At 44.0% G+C, this 16,561-nt stretch overlaps 1 protein-coding gene across 1 annotated transcript in view; it reads right to left on the reverse strand.

The window, feature by feature from the left end:
- Positions 1 to 409: 409 nt before the first annotated feature.
- The window catches only part of ubl3a (ubiquitin-like 3a), a 31,921-nt gene continuing 15,769 nt past the window's right edge, over positions 410 to 16,561 (reverse strand). Inside the window, exons 2-5 of the mRNA XM_084564609.1 lie at positions 8,331 to 8,439; positions 5,410 to 5,496; positions 4,292 to 4,369; positions 410 to 2,230 (exon numbers count right to left, since the gene is read on the reverse strand). Coding sequence (XP_084420735.1) covers positions 2,178 to 2,230; positions 4,292 to 4,369; positions 5,410 to 5,496; positions 8,331 to 8,439 — 327 coding nt within the window. The 3' untranslated portion in view covers positions 410 to 2,177. The remainder of the gene's footprint in view (positions 2,231 to 4,291; positions 4,370 to 5,409; positions 5,497 to 8,330; positions 8,440 to 16,561) is intronic.

Below are 16,561 nucleotides of genomic sequence, written 5' to 3' on the forward strand. Positions count from 1 at the left end.
TCTTACTCTGCAATTTCCTCGAATAAAGGTTTTTCTTATTCTTATTCTTAAATAATATAAATAAATAGAATATTTATGTGACAATATAACAAATAGTCATCTTACAGCGTACTTACATTTTATACTTTTAGAAAGTATAAAAGACACATTTTTCTGAACAGTCATGGGTAATTTTTCCCTTGTACTCAGGCCTTTAGTCCTTGACTTCAAAAGGTTTACACATATTTCTTCACCTAATGTGCTGACAATTTAACATGGAAGAGTCATTTCAACAGAAATACTTCGCAATCCAAGCAGCTGACTAGAGCTGAACACTTGCTAGGTCAGCTCTCAACATCTCGTTTGGCATTTTCTTCAAATTCAGATTCGCTGTCAAACGGAACGTGAAATAAATCACAATAAGAGGAAGTCGCACTTCAATAACCTTTATTTAGTTTACAGATGTATTCCATTTTGAAGTTTGAAGGAGGGGAGGGGGGTGGGGGGGTACAGGGAGCATTAGTGCTATTTACAATTGGTTTGAAAACTTTTTTTTTTCTCTTAATCTCTGTACAGATTTGAACCCTGATCAATATAAACAATATATTTTAAGACCTAGTGCTGTTACAAAGCGATCTTTTAAAGCAAAAAAACCACAAAGAAAAAAAAAAACAAGGATTACATTAAATTATAAACAAATGGAAAACAAAAAAATTATAATAAAAGAGCACAGAAGAAAGCAAATAAAAATCCATCAGTCCATCGATGATTAGGGAGGATTTTCTGCCGTTAAGCACAAGACGTGGTCAGCGAGAGACTGTGAACTGGCTAGGAGCTAACCATCATAGACAATCATAGACTAAACACCAATATAATGTATATCACCAAGATCTAAAGTCATCATGTTCTATATAAGATTCATATTAAATATACTCTACACATGTTACCTTAGTTTGGAACTTTACTTCCATTGGAAAAATATAAAATAAAACAATAAAACCTTTTATACATTTTTATTAATCTGATGAAGGAGCACATGCTTCGGTTGTGCAAAACAGACTTAATTAATTAATGCAGAATTAAGAAGCAAATTAAGACAAATAAAGGGGCTTTTTTCAGTTCATTTCCCCACAACTGTCTGAGAGATCCTTCACAAACACTGTTATAAAAGAGGAGCGCGATGAGACGGGACAGGGGTGTCGGCGAGGGAGGGGGCGGGAAAAAAAACCTTTGACTCGTCACAACACTAGTCGGTCAGTAATATGAATGGACTGTCAAAACACAGTCGCAGAAGTTATGGACAAACAAATATCCAAAACCAGACCACCGGCGCTGCTTGTTTGTCTATTTGTTTGCTTGTCAGGCTTTGTTTGGCTAAAAACACGATGGACTGAAAGAGCAGGATGTGTTCGGTCTCTACAGCGCTCTGCAGACAGAAAGGGCCCATGCAGAGGAGGGCAGTAAGAAGGACACCGGTGTGTGTGTGTTTGTGTGTTAACGTGTGAGTGTGTCCCGGTTTGAGTTCTCTGATCAGGCACGTCTACGCTTCATCTGCCGCACTGAGGGACATTTCACAAACACATATGGTCGCATGGGCGCGTTGGTGCGAGCTGTTAGTGGTTAAAATTTCTCAGCGGTCCGTATTGAGAAAACAAGGCCACACACACACACACACAAACTTGGGCACTGCATCACAACGACAGCCAGCTAGAATGAGGCGCCAGTTCGACTTTTAGCAGACCGGCCGGACCGAGGGGCGGCCCGGGACAAGGTGTGTACGTTCGCTCCGTCTGTACGCATGTGTATGGCAGAAGGCTTAACAAGGTGTGCTTTAAGAAAGAAAGAAAGAAAATAAAAACACATGCAAATCCAGTTCCTTCCTCTAATTTTCAGTTACGACAACAAATCAAGTACAACAAAAGGAATCAGCTCTATCGTTAATCAATTTCCTGCTCCCCCAGCTCTGTCCCGGATCAGCCCGAGTCTGCTGTCTTTCCGCGTGTGTGTGTGTGTGTGTGCAAGAGAGAGGGAGGGGGGGAAATAAAAGAGAGCGAGAGAGAGAGAGAGAGAAAGTGTTTGTCTGTATGCATATCCGCACTGTGGACAGGCTCCAGGACAGAGGACAAGCTCATCAGGTCCAGGACGTTGAGGGCAAAAACGGATGAGGAGGATGGAGGGCTGGCGGCGGAGGTGTGTATTTACAGAATGACACAGCAGTTACTCTCCCCGGTCTTCTCTCTGTTCCTCTGACCTGAACACACACAAACATCATCATCATCATCAGGACGAAAAACAAGTGACCCCGGCTCGGCGTGGTCAGCTATAATTTCAAAGCATTTCACTCTTAAATCTGATCTGGAGGCCGTTAAAACAAACATACCGGTAAAGCTACTTAACTTTTGTCGCCCCCTTCTGGAGGTGAGAGTTACTACACAAACACGGTTGGTGGCTGTGTATGACGTAAGCCTACAGGTGAACAGCCCCGTTTGCCCTCTGCTTCTAAGAATAGTCCCTTATCTGTCTCCATGTGCAAATAAGAGCACAAGGCGGGGCAAAAAAAAATTAAAGTTGTACCGAGATGAGATCACCTACTGTGCTAGATGTGTGCTTTCCCCCCCCAAAAGAGTTCCTATAAACAGACAGCTTGTTGTCTAACAACTGCCAGGATAACAGATGAAAACAGCTGGGTAATCATTTGTCAAGCTGTTGACCGCTTCTTTTTTTAGACTCTAATCCCTCCTCCGAGTTTCTTTTTTCTCTCGGACACTTCCTTGGTTTTCCTGCCGCTCTCCAAGCTGCTGTATCTTACTGCACCTCTCATCACCACGTCTCCATGATTGGTGGATGAATCGGTGCTGGTTGACGGTTACAGGTGCGTGACAGAAGATATGTCACCCCAGACACCAGATCTAAAACTCTACCGCACTGAAAAATGTGTGAAGTGTGAAGTCATTCTGACAAGGCTTCTAATGTAAGAAGCATTAATTTATATGTAAAAGGTCTGCGCTCCCACTTTAAATCCACATAGTTAGCAAGTCTGCTGCAGGAATTTAAGCAGACTGTGACACTCTATGTCTATGTTCACAACAGCGCCGACAGAGTAACTTGCTACGATACATTTTTAAGCATTGTGACGCATCAGCCAATCAGAAGTGTTTGTTTAACCTGACGACAATGTCTGACTTGGCTGGACTTGTTTCCTCCAAGTAGCATCTTCAGTTCTAAAAGAGTGTTGGGGTTTAGATAAGATCATCTGTGGGATCTCTGCTCATCCTAAACTTGCATGACTAGCGGCCATTTTTGTAGTTTTTGACGTTTATAGTGTGAATGCAACATTAGGGCACTAGGGAGCATTAGTGAGAGTCTGTCAAAACAATTCAGGGACAGCCCAGACCACACGCAGACACTAATGCCGTAGCCTGACATGAACCTCCCCAGAAACTAACTACGTGCCGCGGCGACACAGACCACAAGAGCTGTGATTGGTCCGCTTGGTAGTAGCATGTTTGCGCTTTAGTGTTTGCGGCTGATTCTCCATCTCAGTTTTCAAATTGATTGTTTTGGATCAATAAAGATGGAACACGTTGAGGAAAAGGTTAACTGAGGAGGTTCGGAGATACAAACATTCGTACGACTCGTCTTTCTCCGAAATTTCTTCGAAAGCTTCAGTCGCCTTGTCGGAAGTGAAGCAGGAAGTGGAAACAAAAATTAACCCGACTAGCGTTTGGGCGCCGTTGTTACAGAGCGAGCCAGACTGATGAGTGCACAAGTATAAATTGGCTGGCACCGGCGTAGGTTACGTGCGTAGCTTACCAGAAACTGTCTAGATTGTACTTCAGGTTTCGTCAGTGTCTAAATCAACATTCCCTTGTTTTTCAGTCTGTGCCCAGGCTGACTCTGGGATTGCCAGATTTAGACTGGCAGTCTCAGAGCTTAGAGGTGAGTCTCTTTTATAACCATCTGCTGTTCACTTGTAACTGTTCTTCCATGAAACTGAATCCTGAATCTGTTCAAATTAAAGACGGTCAATAACTGCATTTGAACTCTTACTTGTTAGGCCCAATCCACCACTGAAATCTAACCTAAAAAGGAAAAACTGTCATTTGTTATGACTTATATTAGCCGTATATTCCACACAACTGTACTGTATCTTGGGGATACACTTAAAGGAGCCAATTATTTGCACTAGTGACTGTTCCTACAACAGAAGCCATGTGTAGAAATAAATAATGGCTGGGAGCAGAACATTTAAAGCTGTTCAGCGTGTGAAAGGCCGTCTGAAAGGAAAGAAGGGAGACGGGGAGCTGGTTACCTTGGGAATTTGGCTCAGGCAAAGTCTCTCTGGCAACTAAATGCATCACTGTGGTCTTCCCCAAGGGCAGTTTGAGAGCTAGCGGGGGGAGAAGGGAGAGAGAGTTAGAGAGAGGATATTCAGAGAGCAACAGTATGTTTGTACAATATAATTCAGCATCAGCAGAACTTGAATCTTAAGGTGCACCTTAGAGAAAAGAACAGAGAGGCTGGAGGACTCAAAACATATGTCAGCGAGGCCATTTGGTTGCAGAACTTTTATGTACACTGAGTCTTTGAACAAGGAAAAATTCAAGTTCCATATTTGCAGGAATAGTGGAATAAATGATTATTAAAATAAAATACTCACAGTTACTATATATTACAAGAAGGAAGAGTCTGAGATCATGCAACATAAGTATTTCGACCACATTACCACACGGGGATAATGTGACTTTATTCAAACCTACATACGAGCTGCTATTATCAAATGCACCCTGAACTGCAGTTAAAATGTAAGCTGCATCACTGTCCTCTGTGCTTTAACGCCGTGTCTGTGTTTGCGTCTCCAAACCGCTGGGAGTCGACAGGAGGAGGATTCTGTGTTAGCGTGCAAACTCGTTAAACCAACGATAAGGGAATTATCAGATAGATGGCGGTAATGGGATGAGTGTAAAAGGGTTAGGGACGGCCCTAACCCCATTAACAACAAAAACACCAGTCAAATCAAAATTGGGTTAGGTAGATAAAAAAAAACAAAAAAAGAAAAGCCTAAAAGCCAGGGAGAACACACAAAAGAAGACATCCTTTTTTTTCTCCTCACTTATGGCATTCGTTTTCATGCCGCCCGCCCGCCCGGCCTTTCTGTCTCCTCTTTGTCCTGCCTGAGGTCTACTCCAACGCCAGTCTTGCCTCTTTCCTGACCAGCCTCTTTCCCCTCTTTTTCTGTATTTCCTCTCTCCTCCCTCTCTCTGTCAAAAGCAGACTTGTCCGGAGCACTGAGGTACCTCTGTTCTGCGGCTCGGGAAAAAGGCGAGAGCAGCAGAGAAGTTTCCAGCGGCACGCTGCTGTGATTTTGCGTGCACGCCTGCGAGCGCGCAGGAATTTACTTAGGGTGGTGCACCTTCTGTGTTTTCTCACCTCCTAGTGTTACGTTGCCGTGCAGAAAGCGTCCCTGGTAGATCAGCCTCAGGATGTTAGGACTGCTGACCTGCTCCTCCTCCCAGTCTGACAGAAAAGGACGGATGGAAAGAGAGAGTTAAAAAGACATAAAGCTCTTCTTTTTGTCTGGTTTGATTTTTCAGTCATTTTTCTAAATTTCCACAGTATGTCGCCTTATTTCTTCTTAAACCAAGAACATGCAGCTTTAGCATAACATTTCATTGCCTTTTTATTGCTACCTGAAATTGAATTTACTTTAAAACCCAAACCAAGCTAAGTTTCACATTCTCCTGTGTTAGCCCTGGTCTGTGTCAATATAAGACACTGTACAGAGTGAAAGGACATCCGTCACGGCATGGCGACAAAAAGGACCACAGACAACCGCACTGGCGGTATTTTGAGACATTTGGGGCCTTTATTTTAGACCATTATACACAGAATGTATAATATTTGGGCTTTGCGGGGTAAACTACAGAACGTGAGAAAGAGTCGAGGCAAAGGAAGAACACTCGGTGCGGCTTGGGAAGCGCCAAAGACAAAAGTGAACGCATTAAATGAGAGAGAAAACAGTTGGGGGGCGGTGGGGAGTCGCACGGCAGCAGAGTCTGGCCACCAGATGTTTGTCTCCAGCCTAGTGGAGGGTGTTGTTGCTGACTGAGTGCCTGCTCTGGGTCTCACAGGGTTCAGATCTGTTGTCTGGGAGGAACACGGGGCGCTTCCAAAACTGACGGGACCGGGCGCGATACTCCGGGTTGTCGAGGAGAATCCGAGCGCATTGGTATAATTTGTAGTTTTCGGTGCACTGTGGGCTCCTCTTAAGCGCCGACTTCATTCACAGCACCGTGGGAAAAGGCTACAGTTTTGAAGGTGGTGCGAGGTCGGCAGTATCAAATGAATTCTAACCCCGGCGCGGCAGCAGTTAGGGAGTGGGTGTATTGCAGAGAGGAGGTGGCTGCGCTGTGATCCCACATTCCTGTATGCAATGATAATCAGGCTGAGAGGAGTTCACTCTAATTACCCTACGCCAAATGATCTGCACATTCCCATACTGCTCTATAGACCTGCATGTAAGTGATTAGCAGCGACTTTGAAAGTGATCTCTCCCTGCATAGCTCCTCCATGTTACATTATGTTATAGACACGCGGCCAAGATCAGTCCCGATCATCTGGTTTCCATGTGCACCAGCAGCAAAATTGATAGCATTGAGTGTTTATGTAGACAAGCTGCAGCTGTGCTGATGTAATATTGTGTGCGGAATGAAATGCAAGAAAGTTTACCAAAGGTCAAAGGAAAAAATAAGATAGATATGAAGCAAACTTGTTAAGCAAGATTCATGTTTCTCGGTGGGCTCCCTGCACCGTAGCCTGATGTGCACCTCCCCAGATATTAATTACGCATCACAGCGACGCAGACCGCAACTGTTGTGAAATGCATTTCCTCGTCCGCGGCTCTCAGCGGCCAGAGGAGGAGAGAAAATTTCCTTTCCGTCTGACTCTGATGCTACTCACTCAACTCCTCATACATAATGACGCGTTACAAAGCACTTTGCAGTAAGATATGAACTCAGTCAGGTGTCAGTTTCTTTAATCTAAATCAGTGTGAAGAATAAGGACAATAAAGACATCTGACAGGGACATAGATAGTTTAAAGATGGACGGAAGAACTGCTCCTCAAAAGTGAAGTCAAAGCAAGTAGAGCTCCCCCTGGTGGCTGGCTACAGTATAGGTCATAAGCTCCGCCTCCTCCATGTTAGTGGGCGGGACTTGGGCCGAACTAAAACACTAAAATACACGTCAATTATTTTTATTCAAGGATGGTTTCTATCATTTTAGGTAGTTAATATAACGTTGATGCATGTTCAAGTGTTTAGTTAGCTATTTGACGCTATAGAAACAGGATGTGACACAATTGCGACCGCCAACCGTTCCGTAAAGCGGTCCCGGATTGTGAAAGTTGTAAAATAAAATTTAAAAAATGAGTACAGTGTTTTACAAGCTGCAGCTTTACACTTTTCTCTGTACTGCAGATTGCTGTGCTCTGAAAGGCGTCAAGTTGTCGATGAAAGTGATTTTATATAGAGCATTACTTCTTTTCTAAAGACAGAAGATTTCCTTGTAATTGGCTCCACTCTCAGACTGTACCGCGTAGACTCTGGCTCCAAAGTCGCACAATGGCGCTGCCTGTATCCCCGGGAAAATAGCGTCTGTTTGGCCAATGCTAGGAAGTGGAGATGCATTGTCCATATTTACATACAGTCCATAGACAGGGATTACACAACTTCTCGCTGTTAATTTAAAACTTGAACTGTGCTGAATGAATCATGTTTGGCAGCTGCAGGGAAGCAAAACAGGCTAGAGCGGCTCCAAGATGCTCCACCTGCCTGCCGCAGCCAAAAGCGAAGCTATTAGTTCAGAGTGACTGAACTCACTGAAACTACGGACAAGTTGGAGGCCAGATGTTTCAAAAACAATGAGCAGTGAAGCGCAGAGTGGAGCTGCAGATTCAGGATTAATTGAGGTTTGTTGCTATGAGAGACACCTTTCACGCTGACACATCGTTCGCATGTCGCCATCGGATGCACTGTTGTTCAGGAAACGTATTTCATCTGCTCTGAATTCACTATACAGTACAATCAAACTAGCTTGGGATGAATTTGTAGATGTGTGTATGAATTATTTAAAGCAGTGGTTCCCAAACTTGGATACGTCCCCCCAGTGGAATTACAGTGCCACAAACACACACCGGTAAAACAATATAAAATAAATATATAACAAGTACAACTGTAAAGAAGTTGTAAAGATAGGTCACTATATCATATGGTTGCACTTAAGAGATAAAAAGAAATCACGCGGAACCGACGTGACATGCACCGTTCCAACCACGACATGCGGCTACTCACCCATTGGCCAGTTGTCATACACGTGTTTGGCGATGTCTGCCGCGGAGTCGTTGGGAGAGAAGAGGAACTCTTTCGTCTTGCCGCTGACTAAAATGAGCCGCAGGTTTATCTGCAACACAGATAAAATAAACACGTCAGCGCCGCATGCGGGGAAAACGGCAACGCGCAGGAGCAGGAGCAGGAGCACACGAAGAACATTATAACACAGACATGTCCCATATTTCACATTCAACAGTTCACGGTCAGGAAGCACGCAGGTTCAAGTAATTTAATAGGAAACAGGAGAAGGATGTGAGGACCCTGAGGAGCATCCTTCCGCTGGATCAACTCCCATCTGTCTCTCCAGCTTCCTCTTCTCTCATCCCTCTAACTGTATTTCTTTGTTTCTGGTTCCCACTTCAATTACTTACTGGCAGTTGGCCACCCCATCCACTGGTGGTCCTGCTCTTTCTTTCTTCCTTACTTCTTTTATATCATATAATATTTTTCACGAGGCTAAAAAAGATAAATTAGAAGCACCGTGCTCATATTTCGTGCTCATATTTTGTCTGCAGGTTGTTTTTAAATTAAATTTCCATTGCCGTTTTAGTTTGTAGCGCGTTTTTTTTAATGGTTCATTTCCTGAATTTGGAGTACAGTATTAAAACCTGCAGGCATGCACGGGCATTAAATGATTTGTAATATTTATGCATGAAATTTGTGAGCACTTTTGGAATATAACAAAATCAAATTTGGCTCTTCGTGCCCTAAAAATATGAACATGTAGTTGCTCATTCCAGGAGGTCTAGTGGGAGCTTATCTAGTTTCTTCTGGCCTATACACATTGTTCAAATATCAGTTTCAGGTACTGACGAGCACCATTAAGGCGTCTACTTGATAAATATTAGTCACAGACTTTAAGATTATCATTTTGACATTATTTACGATCATTGTTTACTTAAACCAGAATGAAAGAGGAAATAAATCCGCTTCTCGTATTCATTAATTTACAGCTGATAGGTGTGACTTCACTAGAAATAACTACACAAACACAGCGAGGCGCTCACAGTGTATCACCTACGTATTGTGAGAAAACAACACTGCGGTGGCGGTTCACACTTCAAACCACGTGTTTCCATTTTAATTAAATGATCAAACTTCAGGGTGCTGATCAGCGGTTCCCTCCCCCCTATCTGGCCCGATGTGTGTGTGTGTGTGTGTGTGTGTTAGCAGCGGCACAGTGCGCCTTTAAGAGCCAAAGCAGAAGTCTGGTGTGCGTTCGCCGACTGTATTTGTGTGACTGGCCCGCGGTGCACGCATGGCACAAGCACGTGTGACATTGTTCCTAGTGTGTTACCATGTGCCGAGCGTCTGTACGCCACACGCCTGCGTCCAAACAAACCGACACACACACACACACACACACACACACACACATATATATATATATACTCAAACGCAGAGCCGGCTGCAGTGATGTAACAGAGCTAACACCAAGGGATTGAAATGGAGATCTCTGTAAGCATGTTATCAAATCAGCTTATAGGTTTAAGCACAGAAGAGCCATACATACAGCGTAAACACAAAACAACACATGGAGCGATCACCAGGAAACACTGACCTTAACGCTGACCGCACAAACATGCAGGACACAAACACTAGTAAACCGAATCCCATTTTAAGCTGTTTTTGTTTTTCCACACTCACACCCTACTGTACTGCGAACACGTTCATCCAGGCAAACAGCCAGAGCTGCACGAACACATCTGGACACGCGTGAATTTCCCGTCCAGCATTCAAACTGAACGACCGACACCACCAGCAGCACTTGAATTTTGAATTTGAACGATAAAGGATGAACAAGAAACGCGAGTCCCTCTACACGCGCACGGTGTTTGTTGCTCTTTCCCGGCTGAACACCTGGTGGTTGCCATGGTGTCACCATAGCGACAGCCAGTGGTGGGTGGCTTAACCTCGTAGCACCTTACGAGATAGCTTCATCCGCCCTCTGCCCACTTTCGCGCAGCGTCACATCCTAGCGCCCATCGCCGCCACACTTCAGCCCCCCCCCCCACTCCGCCGCTCGGTCTGTTTCACTCTGTCACTCATTGTCTCCCTGCGCTCTCCTACAGTCTCTGGCTCTGTGCAATGTACGGCGGAGATATGTACGGAATAACAAGGGGCGCCGAGCTGGGATCAAGACAAACTGAGCCTTTCTCTCCCTCGCATCACCTCACACCACCTTCAGTCTCTCGTATTCGCCCTTCTCTCCGCGGATCCCAGTCACTTTCTCTCCATTTTCTCTCACGAGATAAATGGTGAACCACGAACGGAGAGGAAACAGACACTTTCACGGAGGGTACAAAGGTTACTGAGCGGTTTGATGATTGCTCGAGTGCTTTGTGCAATTATGCAAATCGTTTGCTCGGACCTGCGTCGTCACATGAAATCAGAAGATGTGTTTTGAAATAATGGCGTTCAAACGGCCAGCAGACGTCGGCAGAATCAGTACCAGTCTAATGTGGTTGAATCTGCTCTCGTGGTGGTTTAAGGAGCGTGACACACCACGGTGGAGGTTGTTTTTTTTGGCTGGTGGGCCGTTGGTGAGCACCTGTGACCCAATTTTTTTTGGTTAGGTGGACTCCTGCTGACGGCTTACTAAGCAGATTGAGGGTGTTGCACTGGTGGCAGAGGCTACCGGGGAAAGAGCTCTGCGATTGGTTGTTCAGGTCAACAAGACTGTGCTGCTATGATGAGAAAGGGAAGGGATGAAAGTAAACAACTTGTCAAGAGGGTACAACATGACCATCTGTGTAATGGAACACATGGAGGAAAGGTTAACTGAGGAGGTTCGGAGATACAAACGTTTGTACGACTCGTCTTTGGCGAAATTGCCGCAAAATTCGCAATTGATGAAAGAAAATTAACTAGCGTTTGGCAAACTGATGAGTGCATAAAAAGTATAAATGGCTCGCACCGGCGTAGGCTGTGGAATCTAGTCCCACAGAGGCAGGAGAGACCAGCTCTGTACTGCAGCTCTTCCCAGATAATCCCACCTCTTCCAGTTTCCCCTTCTGAATGCTAAATACAGACTACTACTACTTCTGGTGTGGTTTGATCTCGTGCAAGGCCAGAACATCCACACTGGTTGTAGTATTTGTGTTGTGCAACTTTCAGATCCTGACACAAGCAACGTGTGGTGACGTTACCGTATTTTTTTGATGTCGGTTTGGTCTGTTCGTGCCTTAGGACCTCACTAGGACACTTCATGTCTGGTTGTTTTTTTTACCTTCACCCACATCTGTATCTCTACTTCTTTTTCCCCGCTTCGTCCTCTGCTGCGATTCTGATTTGAACAGAATCAATATCCCGGCTCACTCTCTCTTTTGCTCTTTTATCTCTCCTTCCACCTCGCTCCCTGCAGGTCACTGTGCCTTCTCCCTGGACTCTCCTCCGTGATGTGGCTGGTAATGAGGTTTCACAGGCAGCTCAGGGAAGTATATTCAATTACAATCTATTCTCTCTAAAAAATATAACAGCTCCAGGTATGGGGAGGGAGTGGAGGGCTGCACTTCATGCATTCATGCATAAGCAGTACATTCACATATCTGCAGGCGAGCTGCCAGTTACTCATGCATACAAACACCACGTTCTCGCCTACTACCGGTCGCACTCATGATATCAGAAACCGGTTCCTTCACCAGCTCCCACTGAAGTTCTCGCATTATCCCGCTGCTTTAGCTCCCTTTTTCCCCGGCTTCATCTGAATATAATAAGTTAGTTTTGTGCAATTATCTGGCGGCCCAGCTCTCTTGACAGTCAGACATTCAGACACACTACAATAATGCGGCCCTGCTGCCAACTAGTGCCGCGGCGTAAACATGTAACGCAAGCAACCCCTCTTGGCTAAACACTGTTTGCACACGGAGCAGAGCAGGAAATTCAATGCCATCTATAATTATTCCTCCCCGAGTACCACTCTCGAATCTTTCTCCAGGCAGCGGCGTGTGTGTGTGTGTGCTCAAGTTTATGTGTGTTTACAAGTGCATTAAAGAATATTGCTGCTCTTTAGACCCTCTGCAGCAGTCAACAAATTACAGAGTGGGAAGCCTTCCTGTGGGAATATATTAGAGCAGCTTTATATATGTAGTCTGTGCAATAAGGTCAGCCGCCCCCGTCGGTGTGGATTCCTAAACGTTATGAATGAATTTAAGAGAGGAGGCGGGTGATTAGCCCGGCTGTGGTCTCTTTAAAGCAAAGCAGCTGGATCCAGCAGCCGGCCTGCCTTGACTTGCACATAAAATTTGGAGAAAATTTGACTGTAAACCCAAGAATGCAGACGCGCGGCACTTAAAATACGGATCCCACATGAATTATATGTTGCCGATTTTATTGGTAATTACGGGAAAGGGACTCCGTTATTTTCTCCGGCTTTTGGCTGTCAACGCTGTAAGTAAATATTAACGGTTTACAAAATAAGGAGACATAATAGCGGTTACGGCTCGTTAGACAAACCGTGAACAAACTGAGCCGAGAGGAAAAAAAGGGGCAACCTGAAGAGACCCAATTTTTAATTAGTGAAAACTGAGTGTATAAACAAGTGTGTAGGCCCTTTGTGATTTTGTAAAAGCACAAACAGCTACTGGAATCGTTAGCACACATTAGCGTACGAGCTTTATGAAAGAAGCAGTTTTTATTTAATGAAAAACACACTAAACAAAGTGCTTCTAGAGAATCATTGTACGTAATGGAACAGCTGGATGCACGTATCAGACGCAGCAGCTTCACTCCCTCGGATGTTAAAATTGAGGGCACGCTCGCGGGAAAATACGCTCTTTTGAGCTGTTGAATAGAAAATGTAAGGCAATATTATAAATAGTTTATTTTTTGTCTCTTTGTGTGACTACGCGCTGAATATTTAGGTTTTCTTCATCGAGCTTTTTGTTTTGTTTTTTTTATTTTCCTACCTAGAGTGTGACCTAGCGCGCATTCAGAGGACAACACAGTCAGAATAAAAGCAGGGGAGGTTTTGATTGACGTCACGAAGCAGCTCTAACGGGACCTCGGGAAGACGAAGCACACATTATAACAGAATGACTTCATTCATAACACGTTTACAGGTGACAGACTGTTTTACTGGAAGGACTGGAGAGAGAAATCCCACTTATCACACTTTTTGCACATCTATTTAAATAAAAAACTGGTGGATGTGTTGACACTTTCCTAAACACGAGGTATAAAAGTGAAAACAAATTCATTCTAATAACAGTCCTGCACTAAAGCCCCCTCCATGACTGTTATAATGTTGAACCTGTTAAAGAAAGGTTGTGATTCACCTGGATGATCCCTTTTGAGGACATAGTTGGTGGCGCTGTTAAACTGGATTGAATAAAACACTGAAGTTGTTTCTGTTATTAAGCCTAGCCCACTGACTAAAAATGGGATGGTTAAGAATAATAAAAACAGATCGTACATCGCAATGCAATTCAATACTGCTACAAACCACAGCCTCTGGAAGAAAACACAGTTTTAGTTTTGGTATTTTGTATTCAATGATTTTTTTTTTATTATTATTCTAATTCAAAATAATGACAATAATTGGGTTTATAATGTTTTGTGTGTACATTTTTTTTGCTAGATTTTTACATATTTAATTTCTATTTTATTTTATTGTTTTAATTATTTTATTTCATTTTATTTGTTTATTTTTTTTTTTTAAATAACCACCTTCACCTATTTGACTTACTTGTGGTTTTATGTGCAACTGAGCTACAGCGACCAAGCAATTTCCCTTGTGGGTGAATGAAGTTTGTCTAACATAAGTTTTAATAAGCACAGTAAGATAAATTATATTACATTTACAGGAATAAGATCCAAATACAACATCCGTCTTATTGCACTGTAGTCTGCCGAAAGGGATTAAACGGACATTTTCGCTGCAGCTAAAGCACAACGGAAGGACCTTGACCCAGCTCAAGATTGTTTATGATTAACTTTACCATCTTTTTAGGGCACGTATATCTGTAATGGCTAGTGTGTCATGGTTTATTTTGACCTACTTGGCCGACAGATTGTAATATGCAATCACTAACGAGCTGTTGTTTCCATGAGTATACGCAGATAAATGTTGAGCAAAAGCCAACTTCCCAAATGTATAAATTGTGTAACGCTAAGAGACGAAGTGAGGACTCGTTGTTATTGTTCCATCGGGACAAACAAACTAACAGAAAGAGCTTCCCAACAGGTGCCTGACTCCGAGCCAACAGAACCCTCCTGATCTCCACACTTGTCATCCCGAGCCAAAGCCGTCTGTGACTGGTCAACTTTTATTCCAACGCTGCTGATTATGCTCTGCCGGTTGCCATGCCAACGCCCGCGGTAACCGGGGAGCTAGTTAGTCATCTGTGGCATTTTGTCCTGTTTTCCCGTATGTGCACGACGTGGACGTCCTCCCGGTGCTCATGTAATCAGTGCAAACAAAATAATAAAGGGCCATAAAAATACAAATTCGTGAAGGTCTTGTCCTGATTCTTCGCTCATACGTCAGAGCTGTTAAATATTTATAACCCAATCAGCCACCGGCAGGTAAAAGATCAGGCTTAAACTTTTGATGATGAGAGTATTTCTTGTAGCGTATGTCCTCCTGAAGTCTGTGCAGACTCGCAGTTACAGATTAACAGTGCCGTGTGCAGCCAATACATTATGACCAGGAGAAGGTCAGGAGAAGTAAATAACATTGACCATCTTGTGACAATTCAATGTGAAACTTTTGGACCTGGCATTCCTGTGGATGTTACTTAGACATGTAGCACCCACCTAGACCAGACCAGACCAGGCACCCCCACCCCATAGCAATGACAGAGGCCATACCCTGCATGATGCAGACTGACTGACACAGACACACACACAAAAACGGTTTAGGAACAACTCAAAAAACATGAAGAACGGCACAAGGTGTTGACCTGGCCTCCAAATTCACTAGATCTCAAACTGATCAAGCATCTGTGGGATGATCCACAGAGGACCCTCCCCTCAACACACAGGACCCAAAGGCCCCCATTAACAACATTGTGTTGCCAGACACCACAGGACACCCTCAGAAGTCCCATGTCCATTCTCTGATGAGTCACAACTGTTTTGGAGGCACAAGGGAGACCTATACAGTAATAATGTTTTTCAATCTTTTAAAATCCTGTAGGAACTGCTGCATATGTATATGATGGACGTAACTGGGTCAACGATGTGGGACACACTGCAAAACCTTTGGTAACAGACGCTCGCTAACCTTCATCTTGCTGTGTCAGGGCCATAAGATTTATTTATTGGACAGTTAAACGTACGATAATATAGTCTTATCTCTTCATATCAACAGCGGAGCATTCGACCACAGCCTAACCAGAAATTTTAGTGTCGTTCCACTTCCCCCCAAAACAGATGGACTTTGGGGTATTAGTGATACCATCTCAAATCTTCCCACCCCCTCTGTAAGCGAGTGACACGAACACGGCTGCGACACAGTAGTTTTTGCGGTTACGTCCGCTGCTGCCTGAAGCCACACATGTGACCCTGCTGGCCAGGGATCAAACCCCCCAGCAGGGATTTCTTCCCCGTGTCTCCTTGTCCCTGAATAATCTGAGCCGCCTGTTCGTTGACCATAAAACACTGGCCTTCTTCCTGTTGGACTCTATTAGACCCATTAATCATTTAAGAGAGTATCCACTGTAAAGGGAGACTGCAACACCGCAGACTTTTATCAGATGCACTTTCTGGTGGGGCTTGCTAGCTTCCTGTGGCATGGGCAGCTAATGGCTACATTACGGCGTTGTTAAATTACGGTTTCTTTCCTTCACAGCAGCTTCAAACATTATAGGGCAGTTTAATTGCACAAAGTAAAGAGACCTGCCACTTAGAGTTCTTCTAAGACCAGGATTAAAAATGCATATAATGTATGCAATCACCGGCAGGGAGTCATTGAAGATTCATACATATTTTTACCATAGTTCTCCTGAAGCGTCAGGCTTACATCATTATTCCTCTGCAGTTCTAACTTTTGAAAACGAGAGACAAAACTCCCTTCTCCTTTCAGCTGCTCTCACCACCATCAGTCATACGTCTCAATATTCAATTGGCCCATCACGCCTCACATCTTTCTCCAAGACCTTGTCCCTTTGTACTGTCATTCAAAAAAAGACCCCATCCTTTGATATGATGACATCCTCCTCACAATCAGAACCCACTCCTCTCCTCTCTCC

This window comes from Chelon labrosus (assembly GCF_963514085.1).
Source record: "Chelon labrosus genome assembly, chromosome: 17".
Classification (NCBI taxonomy): domain Eukaryota; kingdom Metazoa; phylum Chordata; class Actinopteri; order Mugiliformes; family Mugilidae; genus Chelon; species Chelon labrosus.